General features: G+C 44.7%; 1 protein-coding gene across 5 annotated transcripts in view; it reads right to left on the bottom strand.

Annotated features, from left to right (window-relative positions):
* Positions 1-10,492, bottom strand: part of Fbxo7 (F-box protein 7) — a 29,183-nt gene extending 18,691 nt beyond the window's left edge. The window contains exons 1-4 of one of the 5 annotated variants that reach the window (XM_037196905.1): positions 10,240-10,492; positions 7,702-7,996; positions 3,201-3,428; positions 1,450-1,591 (exon numbers count right to left, since the gene is read on the bottom strand). In XM_037196905.1, coding sequence (XP_037052800.1) covers positions 1,450-1,591; positions 3,201-3,428; positions 7,702-7,996; positions 10,240-10,361 — 787 coding nt within the window. In that variant the 5' untranslated portion in view covers positions 10,362-10,492. Of the gene's footprint in view, positions 1-1,449; positions 1,592-3,200; positions 3,429-7,701; positions 7,997-8,180; positions 8,450-10,062; positions 10,201-10,239 lie in introns of those variants that run through there. The other 4 variants (XM_028883653.2, XM_028883654.1, XM_028883655.2 and 1 more) reach the window with 4 other exon arrangements.
* Positions 10,493-12,803: the final 2,311 nt, after the last annotated feature.

Below are 12,803 nucleotides of genomic sequence, written 5' to 3'. Positions count from 1 at the left end.
TGCATCACACTCACATCCAGACAAGTGTGCAGGGTCACTAGCAGCTAAAGCTCAAATGCAGAGACACTGAGGAGATGTGGGTAATTAAAAGGAATTGGGGGAAATTACACGAGAAGACTAAAAAAAAAAAACTACTAGTTCTAAAATTGAAAATGCCTTAAGTTAGCTTTCAAAATAAATTTTAGTAGAAAGCTTTTTTTAACCAACACAAAAGAGGTTAAGTATGTTGTGGAGACGGGGATTCCACCTTACATCATCTCAGCGAAAACAAGCAGCTGCAGGGTTAGTGAAGACCCCTGACCTGAGGCGGGAGAGCAAGGCAATCTGTTATACAAACATTACATTCTAAGTATCTGGAAAGATAACCTCAAAAGCAAAGCAGTGTTAGCGCGGTGGGGTGATGCTCACACTCCTGAAGGAACAGAAGTTCAAGGCCAGCGTCAGCTACATAAAGAATTGGAGGCCAGTCTGGGCTACAAAAGACCCAATTGCAAAACTATAAAAATAAAATAAAAAATCAGAATGTAACATAAGATCCTGGTCACCCAAATGGATCTCCAATGTGAGATCATGAGAACATTCCAGAGCCCAGTAGTGGTTAGGAAGGACCTGTGTGACATCTCAACTAAAATGGAACCCAGAGATAGGATGTAATGGCACCTCAGTGAAGCTTCTAATAGGAGAGGGGAAGCAGAGAGCTTCTTTATTCAGGGCACTTCTATGAGGAAGGCAGCTAAATTATGCATATACTAAGGCCTCAAAATCTCAGCAGCATTTCTGTGTATGGACAGCCACAGAGATGCCAAACTAGATAAACAGGAACCTCAATCCACCTCATAAACCCAGGTGAAGACTTTAAAAAAGTGAACAAAAAGAGAGATTCACAGACATGCACAAAATGCCCCCTTCAAATAGCTTGTACACAGTAACTCATTTCATTCCTGTGACCACAGCTCTCACAGAATGAAGTATTCAAAGACTGAGACATCAAGAGAAAGGGGCTGAGGCTGGAGAGGTGACTCAGCAGTTAGTTACAGGCATTGGTTGTTCTTCTAGAAGAGCCTGGTTCAATTCCCAGCACCCACACAGCAGCTAACAACCATCTGTAACTCCAGCTCCAGGGGATCTGATGCCCTCTCCTGGCTTCCGAAGGCACTACATGCACATGATGCACACACATAAACATGGGTAAAACACTCACACACACGAGATAAAAAATATTTTAAAAGAAAGAAAAAAAGGGGCTACCCCAAGAGTGAAGGGTGATGTCCTAAACCAACATCACCCTCACATTTTAATCCTTCAGGCACATTATCAGTGGTAGAGTAGTTAAGCTGTGAATGACTCGGAACTATTTCTTGACAGCCAGCCCCTGAAGTGGCTATAAGATGTTTAAAAAGAAACAAGTTACTATTCATAAGCAGCAGCCATGACCGCACCGTCCATTACCGTTTATAACCATTTGGGTTTCCAAAGGCACACAGGCCAGCACAGCAGTGCCGCCCTCACAGAGAGGGTGTGTGTACTGCAGCTTGTACACACCACTTGACTTCCACTTCTCAGGCATGACTGCTGCCTTGGCTTCGGTCCCCTGAGGAATGAAAGGAAAGGAAAAATGATGGTAAAAGGTGTTATACTAAAAATCCTGAAAATCTGAAACACCCCTAACTCAGCAAGCCATGCAGCCCCCTGGGCCGCTGATTTGGCTCAGCAGGCAAAAAGTGCTTGCACAAAAGCCATGGGCCCCACACAAAGGTGAGAGCAGAGAACCAGCCCCACAGAACCGTGCTGACTGCCCCACATGCACACGCCACACACATGCAGAACGGTACACACATGCACCACATGCACGCGCCACACACATGCAGTATGGTACGCACATGCAGCACATGCACACGCCACACACATGCAGAACAGTACACACATGCACCACATGCACACGCCACACACATGCAGAATGGTACACACATGCCCCACATGCACACGCCACACACATGCAGAACGGTACACACATGCCCCACATGCTCACACCACACACATGCAGTATGATATACACACACCCCACATGCACACATCACTCACATGCAGTATGGTACACACACATGCCCCACATGCACACATTGCACACATTTTTAAAAAGATGCATGACCTTTTTAACAGAATTGCACACCATTAGTACTGCTACTAAAGGAGGATAATGTAATATTTTTCTATCAAAAATGTTTTAATCTTTCTAAGACTCCCATTTCTGTCTAGCAAAGCCATGCCATTATTCAAGACCCCAGGTTGAATATTACTTCTTTTATACAGCCCTTTTCAGAAAACAGTTATTTTCTTACATTCTGTTCACATTTCTGTCACTGCATAATTGTGAAGCTTTTTATCAATTTACACTATTATTTAATATGTCATATTTGTCTTTCTGGCCCATTTGTGAACTCTGAGGGCAAGGACTGTATTTGATGTGTTCATTTCTGATTCAGTGGATGGTGTGCAGAGGCATACAATGATCTGGAGTTATTTTTATCTTTGTATCCCGTCACGTGGCCCACAAGGAATGTGTACAGGCCAGCAGGGCAGGGGCCGCACAGGAGTGTGCAAGAAGCTCCACTCCATCCTAAGTTTAGCAGTTCAGAATCTGCCCTGTAGTAAGATCCCAAGTAGTCCTCAGCTCTAACTGTTCCCTCCAAGTCCCTGGGGCTCTAGATGTGGAAGTGTCTCTCCTAGAACTTACACAATATGCTATAATGGTCTACATTCTTGTCTATTCTCAGACTAAGGGAACTTGAGAACAAAGACCTGAAACAGGGACCAAGGAAACAAAACCACTGACATTGGCAGATGCTTAATGAACACAAGCCAATGCAGACAAGCAAGCACAGCACAAAGCCATTGACATGAACAGCCTAGTTGGCCAGCACTTAGTCACATTCAGTCCACACCACAGCATTTTATCTGCACATTACCACAGATAAACCTTCCGTCTTTTTAAACCAGTTACCATCATCTATGCACTACTAAATGCTAACAAAGGAAGTGAAGGATGAAGAAGGGCACATTAACTGAGTACCTATGACAACCCCTTCCTGTGCCTGGCATTTTGTGTTCAACAACAACCACATTTAATAAGGGAGGACCACCACAATCCCTGTGACTAAGGCACCCTCGGAGACCTCCTGAGGTCTTTGGGATGAACTCACCTGAGGTATGTAGCCCGACTCGAGCATGAGGAGATGCACCAGCACTACCAAGGCATCACTGACGCTGGAGCAACCAGCTGACTGATACAGAGTCTCTAGTGAATGTGGCACCTGCCCATCCTCTGTTTCATTGCACAGCATTGGTTCCAGTGGATGGAAACCAGAATCCTCTTCCATACCCACGGCATCCTGAATTGACTCAGCTTCGACATTTTGACTAGGCCCTTCCTAAAAAGGATGACAATAATAAATTCATCATAACAAATAATAAAATCATTAATTTTACATAGGACATTCTATACCCTAAGCTGAGCAGATTAGTGCTCAAAACCAAACCATGAGGTTGAGAAATAGGAGCCCTCTCAAGGAAGCTCTCATAAATAAGTGAGACTGCAGTCTACACCTCCATCCTGAGTCCTTAACTCCCTTTATGCTGACAGGCTGAACACCTGGAACCCATCTGTACATCTCCACACGTACTAAACAGTACTCTAAATGTGGTATATCTTCACAGTTCCAACTACTACCATGCCTGAATACCTCTAAAGCTGTCTTCCTACGCCACAGGTGCTTCAGACCCCCACTATGTGTCTGCTGACTTCCAGCAACAGCACCCCCAAAAGTGCCTGCCTCCCCTTCCTGTCTCACACACACCATGCACTCCTGCCAGTTTCCCTGGAAATTAAGAATCCAATCATGTCTTATGCCCCAGTTTAAAATGCACCAGAACTTCCCCAAAACAGGCGATGGCATTTCCCACAACTGTACCTTAAGACTGTGTGCCTAGATGTTCTTGGGGAAAAGTTGGTACAGAGCCTGGTGCAGAAACACCACATGCTATGTCTGCCTAATCCGGCCTACAGTCACAGCATCCAGTATTAACCTTATAAAAGCTCTGAAATTCTAGAAACAGTAATGTGTGCAATTAACCAAAATGCATCCTCCTCCTTTACTCACACTTAGCATCTCCGTTACACTTAGTACAGACTCATAAAACTGGATTTTCAGAAACAGACTGAGGAGTGCAGGCCTAGAAAATTAAGTCCAAATGCCCGGGCACAAAAGGCCCGCCATTACCTGTTCCCTGGCTGGTCATCTGTTTACTTTCTACCAACCCTTTCCCACCCACTGCAGTATTCCCACTTCTTCAAGAGACCCAAGGGATGTACAGCCTTTATTATTGCACCTCACCACACTGTATTGCTATTTTTCAGTTCACACATCTCCATCTCTCCATGACTGCAAGTTTGTGTAAAGTACGAGACTACCCAAGTACAGGCCCACCACGTGGTACACATCCAGTAAAGTGAACAACTGCTCAAAGATGACGTACTACAGCTTCATGCTTTCGTTTGCAAGGTGTTCTCCCATTTGTGCCTTACAATGACCACACAACTTGGGAGAGGACAATGCCTGCTTATAGACACTACAGCTGTAACTCAGAAAAATCAGTAACTAGTCGAGATCACCAGTTCATACAACTCTGAAGTGAACCCATGTCCTCAGAGTCACCATTAGGCTGTTAGATATACATCAGCCTCAGTAAAGCAAGGTTACTGCGTTGATTTTATTCAGGAAGTTTGTTCCCTAGTTTGTGCTCAACTCTTAATACAAAGCAACTTGCTTCTTTTTAGGAGGGGCAGGGGATTTAAAGTTCTATAGCACGAACCAAAGCTGAAGGACCGCAATCGAGCAGACCTGACACTCACTCTTTGGAAATCAGCAGAGCTAAAGCCTGACGGCTACAGACCACAGGCGGGCATGGTGACACACACCTGTAATCCCTGCACTTGGGAGGCTGAGGCAGAAGAATTCAGAGTTTAAGGTCAGCCTGAGCTACATGACAAGATCCTGTCTCCAAAAAAAATCTTTAATTCAATTTAAAAGGCCACGGTAACTCACACTACATAAAAGATGCTACTGCACAAAACATTCCCATGATTTTCTCTGAACAGAAGTCACCATATTAAAAAGAATATATCAAGCTAAATTATGAAAATAATCTCTTCACTTTTCCCCATTATTCCTACTTCGGCCACTTATTACTTGGGCAGTATCATGGTACAAAACAGATGTGGAAATTTTCAAGAAGCCTTACCCTAAGCTGCTAACTACACACCCACTGTGGGCTTATCTAACTATTCCTAAGTCCAAGAAACACTGGCATCTGCTGAGCTGCTCTGATATGAGTGTCTATCATCTTCCAAGCATCACCTCTAAACAGTCTTGTCACAGGCCACTTACACAACAATCAGCTAACGTGTAGAGCTCCTTCTCGGGTCTGTACAGGTCTGTACCTTGCTGTCACTAAAGGTAGTTCTCGGGTGCAATGAAGTCAAACTAACTTACATTTAGTCACAAAATAAAATTCCTCCCTTTGGGTTTTTTTTTTTTTTTTTTTTTTTTTTTTTTTTTTTTTTTTTTTTGAGCTGAGGATCGAACCCAGGGCCTTGCGCATAGCAAGCGCTCTACTACTGAGCTAAATCCCCAACCCCTCCCTTTAGTTTTGAGTCTTGTCCATCAAGCTATTTTCCTTTTCCACAGCTTCCTTCTACACTGAACCAGCACATCATATAGATTCAAGGACTCCAAGCATTATTTATGACTTCAATGTCCCTGCTAAGGTTTCATAGTCACCCCATAAAAAACCTTACAAGACAGCTGGGCAGTGGTGGTGCATGCCTTTAATTCCAGCACTCAGGAGACAGAACCAGGCGGATCTCTGTGAGTTCAAGGCCAGCCTGGTCTACAGTGCAAGATCCAGAACAGGCACCAAAACTACACAGAGAAACCCTGTCTCGAAAAACCAGGAAAAAAAAAAAAAAACTTACAAGACAAACAGTATGCTCTTAGAACTAGAATCACTACCTTGAGGCATCAGTAACATATCAAAAATTTACAAAGAAAAATTAACTAAGTATTACACACACTGTAAAACTCCATCTTACTGGAGGATTTTTAGAGCACACCAAAGTAAAGGGAATGAGCTCTTTTTCTAGGTTTATCTCTAAAAGAGTCTTTTTTTTAAAGTATGCAGTCAGATAGCCTTATTCATCCCACACACTGCCCTACGAAGCAGAAACAAGCAAGAGATACAAGAATGATTCAAAAGACAAATTAAATTTCTTGTATCGGGAAATATGTGCTTATTCTTAATGTCATGATTCAGTGTTTAAGGCTTGCAAAAGAAATTTACAGTGTTAAGAATATATACATAAAAACAGTGTTAGTATTAAAGAAGTGTTTCGTTTAAGGCCTACTAGCAAGTACCACGACAGCCAGGGCTATTATACAGAGAAACCCTGTCTCAAAAAACCTAACAAAAAAAAAAAAACAAAACAACAACAAAAACCTTAAAAATGTAATTTAAAAAAGAATTGTTTCATACAAAGTATTAAAAGGGAAAATAAATAATGAGGAACTTAAAAAGTTATAAAGATGAATAAATGTTTTAAATCACTGGACTATAATTAGCAAAGACCTTGGAATACAGAAAGACAAACAGGAAAAGGAGGATCAGCAAGGGCACCATCACTGGTCACAACAAGGTCAGCAGGTTGTACACTTACGTGTGAGTATGCAAATGGAAGAATGAGAATTAGCAGGAATCTGTACTCATGAGAGACCACCACTAACAGGAAAGAACAGAAACTGGCCCTGGAGAGACAGGGTAGGACAACTTACAGAAAGCCTGGGTACACAGGACAATAAGAAACTTGGTCTTCTGTGAAATAACATGACTGGACTAGAGACATTTGTATCTCAGACACAGAGGTACTAAAGAGCAAGCGAATGACATTGAAGACATAGGACGAGAAAACCTAGTGCAGTGAAGAACACAGCCTGGCAGCCTATGATAGAAGTCAAAAGGTGGGCTGTAGCCGGGCAGTGGTGGCGCACGCCTTTAATCCCAGCACTCGGGAGGCAGAGGCAGGTGGATCTCTGTGAGTTCAAGTCCAGCCTGGACTATAAATTGAGTTCTAGGACAGCCAAGGCTGTTACACAGAGAAACCTTGTCTCAAAAAACCACCACCACCATCAACAAGTCAAAAGGCACAGGATGTCAGGAGTCCCACTTAGGGACAGGGCAGGGAGTTCCCATGTGGAGGACAGACCTAATGGTGTATTTTATTTCCAAACTGATGTTAGACAGTCTGTGATAACCATTTAAAGGTCCAGCAAATCATTTGGAAATAAGTGGACTATAGGTACAACATAAGTGAGTGCTCAGACATGGTAAGTTAGGAATTATAAACTCACAAACATCAGACACCATGGGATACATGAGCTAAAGGAACATCTGAACAAAACCACAAAACCATGCATGTTAGAATGCTAGCAAATTATCAGTCCAGACATCTAGCAGCTAAAAAGAAAATGTTCAGAAAGGGCACAGTCTACAATTTACTGATGCTAACCATCCTGACTGGTGCAGAAGTCCTCTGAACTGTCAATATATCCTATCAATACTCTATTTCGTCTCTTCATCTTTAATACCCACCATACTGTCATCATTCGAGGCATCGGATTGGGTGGCCTGTCCTTGAGAAGAACCACTGCACTGTTCATCAGGGATGCTGGCCTGACGTGAGCTGGCAGCCAAAGAAGCTTGGTCGTTATTCTGGAGTGAGGAATGCTCTGAATCTGTAGATGAAGGTAAGTTAGGTGCCGGCATGTCATCTTCAAGAACCAAACATATCAAGTCCCCAGAAACAATCCCATATGAAGCCAAGGTCTCTTCATCTCCAGTGAGGGCATCCTTGTTGTTCAATGTAATTGCAAATCGGGTATCAGAACTGCCAAGAAAGATGGATGAGCACCGTAAGAGCTCCCTACTGCACCATCCCAAATAATACACTTGGAATACATCAAAGTACAGGCTATACACCCAGAAGCACTAAGGAGAAAACCGCAGGGGACTAAATTACTTGTTCTTCTCATCAAATGGCCATAGATTTCTAACAGTCAAAACTTCAGCACCTTAGCCAGGGCGTTAGAGTCCTTAGGGCACCGATTTCATCAGTTCTAAAGCACGCAGTTTTCAGTATTCCAACATCTTTGAAGTGGAGATGCTTCCTAACTTCACACATCAGTTTAATCCGCAGCTTTACCACCAGCTTTACATGGGTCCTGGGATGTCACACTCGGGGTGTCAGGCTTGTGCGGCAAATGCTTTAGAATCTCCCCAGCCCGATTCATTTTGCTTATACACATTCATTTTCGTCTTACCAATTAAACAGACATCACTGGAGTCAAAGCTATTCCCTCTCCTAATAAAATAAGTTGCTCTGTCACTGCTTGCAAAATGTTCTGATAAACAAAAAGTTGAAAACCTGCCAGCTGCCCATGAAAACACCATCTCAGCTTTGGCAGAAAAAGGGGAAACTCCCTCAAACAATTCACTTTGAGGAAAACATAAGGAACGGTCTGCTTAACAGAAATGCCAGTTTTTCCCTCCCACCCTTCTGAAGTGTTTCCAAGGTACCATTTTCTGAAGTTATAAGGGTGAGAGTGTGCATTACACACACACACACACACACACACACACACACACACACACAGACCTGCAACTCTAGAAACGACAAACTTTAAAAATCTATTTTATACCAATCTTTGGTGTGCTTAACTAGAAAATACTCTTTAGAAATAACAACTGTGTCACACGGACATATTTTAAAGCTTCCCTTTTGTTCCCCAAAAAACAAAATTTCCGAAGAATGAATTTACTTTCACAAGCTGAGGTTTAAATTCCATCCAACTAATCGACCGCAACTGTGAAAACAAGCCTGAAAGAGAAACTAACTGGGGCTCTTGGGTTTCACATCTTTTCAAGACTGTCCTGCTTAGCTGAAAAGGAATACAACTTATAACTACCTTAAAAACAGACTTCCCAAAGTGTGTGGAAGGGTAACTGTCAATATAGAAAACACTCAGCTTGACACCAAGAAGTAGTGTAGTCACCATTATGTGGTAATAGGACAATATGTTAATTCTTTTCATGTGGAAAAAAAACAGCTTTTTTTTTTGTTTTTGATAACATTATTTTATTAGACAAGGTCTCACTCTGTAACCCTGGCTGGTCTGAAACTTGCTATGCAGACCAGGCTGGCCTTGAACTCAGAGATCCCCCTGCCTCTGAGTGACAGGAATAAAGGCGTAGCTCAGGCTCACTTTTTAACTAACAATATCTTAATCTGGGGGAGAAGGGGTGAAAGGAAGAGAAATCCGTATAGGACCTCATTTTGCTCAATTTCCTACAAATAAACTGAAAGGTTATTAAAAGTGTCAATTAACGAGATGGACCTAGAGCCCATCTTTTTAAAATTCAGGAGCTCAAATTTCTAGCTCAGCTCTTGAAGTGGGTCGTCCATAAACTTGTCTCTCTACGACCTGAAAATAACTTCTGCAAAAACACAGAAGCTTCATCTGCAACCCCATAAATTAGTAAGAACTCACTCCCTTTTCAACTTGCCACCCACTGGAAGCTCTCTGGGGTCATGCCTCTATTTTAGAGAAAAATGCCCATTGGCCTGAAGCATGCGTACTTCCTGAAAGGTTGCAATGAGAAAGTTACAGCATCGGGTGCAGTCTAGCACAAGCATGCTCTGCTGTTTTTAGTTACTGTTGCCTTAAGCGGTAGCACAAATTACAGCGGCCTAGGGTGCAAGAAGTTTGTTACTTCAGGCACGATGCTTTTCCAATGTAACCACTGAGATATCTCCACGGCCGAGGTGCACTCAAGCCCAGGGGGTTCACACTGCGAGGTTTAACGCAAGCTTCCCACTTCGGACAGCAGCAGGCGCGTCCGGCGTTTCCCGCGCTCGGGGTGGCGGTGACCGCAGACCCGGAAGTGGCTACTCACCGGGGGAGACAGCGGGACCCCGGGGAGGCTGCGCCATGGTCTCCCGGAGCTGGAACCCGGCGGGCGAGCACTGTCACGAGGGCTCGGCGCAGCTACGCCCGGGAGGCCCTGGCCTCACGTGACCGCCCGGCGGGCACACCCGCCCTCCCGGGGCCCCGCGATCGGGGCGCCGCTCACCTGAACCCCCACGTGGGCAGCAGAGCCTGGCTGAGGTGCGCGCGCAGCTGCCCGAGCGTCGGCTCCGGCTCCGGCACCTCTAGCGGCTGGGTCCGCTTCTGAAGCCGCACACGCAGCCTCATGGCGACAGAACCGCAAGCCTCGGGCGGCGGGGAGGCGGCGGCGGCGGTGACGGCGGCTACCGGAGCGAAGGAGAAACCGAAAGCCAGCGGTTCCGGGCCTGCGCCTCGGAGGCCGCCGAGCGCTCGTTCTCTCTCTCGACTGCGCCCCCTACCGCCCAGTACGCGAGCGGAGCGCCGAGCGCCTGCGCTTCCCATCGGTGGCTCGGCGCACGACGGCGCCACCTGGCGGTGAGATGCGCACGGCGCAGGCGCTGAGCTTGCTTCGGCGCACTGAGTCTCCATCTGCGCCTCTCTGCTTGCAGCATCTTTAGCTCTGGAAGGACCGGTGTGGGGACATGGCCCTAACCTGGTGGCACTGTGTGTTTGCCTGCCCAGAAATGAACGGTTCTATCCCAGTCGTTGGAGTGCTCAGACCTAAAACAGGTCCCCCGTGATGATTAGAGAACCTTAGTATGGAACCAGGCATCCCTTAAGGGCAGTTGACCTGGAGTGCCTGGGAGATCCTAGTGGCCTCCAGGTGAGACAAGAAAAGGATAATGGGCTATGAGACGTTAACAGCTGCCTTTGCTTCTGTAAAACTTGCTTATCGCTATGGTCTTTTTATTACTACATAGTGGAAAAGTAAGAAAAAAACGAGAGAAGTAAAACAATTTTCCTGCCCAGCCGTGGATTCCATGAATAGTTGTAATCCACACCTTTAGATGTCCATTTTAAACCCCACCTTTACCCCTGTCCACACGGCATGCTGTTTGGCTCTAAAGTGGCCGTCCTGCCAGCACTAAAAACACATTCTTTGAATATAAATTTGGATTGGGGCTACGTCTCCGGTTTCTCTCAGTGGCTCTCCACTTCCCAGGGCAAATCCTGGTAAACCAGCCTGCATCCATCTCAGGCTTGAAGGCCATCTTACAGTAAAGACAAACCAGGCTCATTCCTGTTTACTATTAACCCCCTGTTTCTCAAGGATTGGGCTATGCCCCACCTGTAACTTTACTACAAATGGTTCTGTACTGCCTGCTCCAGGACTAGCAATCATGTCTTTGTTTCAGGGAGTTGTTATAACCACTTGCTGTTATGACCACCTTGCAACCATTTTGTTGTTGTTGTTGTTGTTGTTTAAGAAGGTTGTTATGGGGGTTGGTGAGATGGCTTAGTGGTTAAGAGCACTGGCTGCCCTTCCAGAGGTCGTGAGTTCAATTTCCAGCAACCACGTGGTGGCTCACAACCATCTGTAATAGAATCGATGTCCTCTTCTGGCATGCAGGTGTACATGCGGACAGATGATTCATATATTTAAAAAGAAAAAGAAGGTTGTTATGACCAACTTGTTATGCTTGTGTTCTGCTCCTATAACCCCACCTATTTGCCTGCCAAATCCCCCATTTGGAAACCCCCTACTCCCTAACAACCTTTATCATACCCATGTTCGATGCTGATCTCCTGAACCTTGCCTTTAGGGATACACACCATGTACACGACCAAAATAAAGCATGCTTTAATTAATTTGGCCATGATGATTTGGGCTGGTGGTCTTTCTCCTCTAACCTGTGGGATTATCATTTTTTCTGTGGAATTAACAATCCCTGCCTCATTTCTTCCTTGGCACTGCTCTGAGAAGCTTGAAGTTGAAGCCAACTCCTTTACCTCCCTCAAGTTACAGCAAAATTTAAAGCAGCTTATAGGTGCTAATCTTTGTTGCACAGTGTATTAGTAATCTCTTGCTGCATAACAGTTGTCCCCCAACGCTTACTAGCCTGCATCAGTAAAACATCTGTTTCCCCGTAGGTTCTGTAGATAGGGAACTCGGGGGTAGTGTGGATAGGTGGTTCTGTCTCAGGGGCTCCTGCCAAAGCTGCCTGAAGACTCAACTCCATACACCATTCAGCCCATTTCCTGAGTTTTTCACAGATTTTCCCAGAGGTCTGCTAACATGATAGGTGGATTCCCTCAGGGTGAATGACCCAAGGGTAACCGAGACAGAAGCTGCAAAGTCTTTTATGACCCAACCTCAAAAGTTACATATTTTCTTCTATCATATTTTTGGCTACAAGCCAATATTTCAGTATAAGAATATCAAGCTAAAAGCATGAATATTGATAGATCAGATCACATTGGTTTGAGACTGATAGTAATAGAAAACCAATTTTTTTTTCTGGTGTTTCTCTGTGTAGCTTTGGAGCCTGTTCTGGAACTCGCTCTGTAGACCAGGCTGTCCTGGAACTCACAGAGATCCACATGCCTCTGCCTCCCTCTGCCACCACCAGGCTGAAAAACAATTTTTATGAAAGAGATAGATATATTTGGGCTAGGCAAAGGGTTTGAGACACATTCTAGAATATGTGAGAAGCCATTGGAGAGTTTAAGGGAGTCTTCATTATCAAGATCTTTAGTTCTGGCCAGTGGAAATTGACTCTGGACAACTACCTAGGAAGGGATGAATTA

This window comes from Peromyscus leucopus, chromosome 18, assembly GCF_004664715.2.
Source record: "Peromyscus leucopus breed LL Stock chromosome 18, UCI_PerLeu_2.1, whole genome shotgun sequence".
Lineage (NCBI taxonomy): Eukaryota > Metazoa > Chordata > Mammalia > Rodentia > Cricetidae > Peromyscus > Peromyscus leucopus.
Note: the sequence above shows the minus strand (reverse complement) of the source record. Positions and strands in the feature narration are given on the sequence as shown.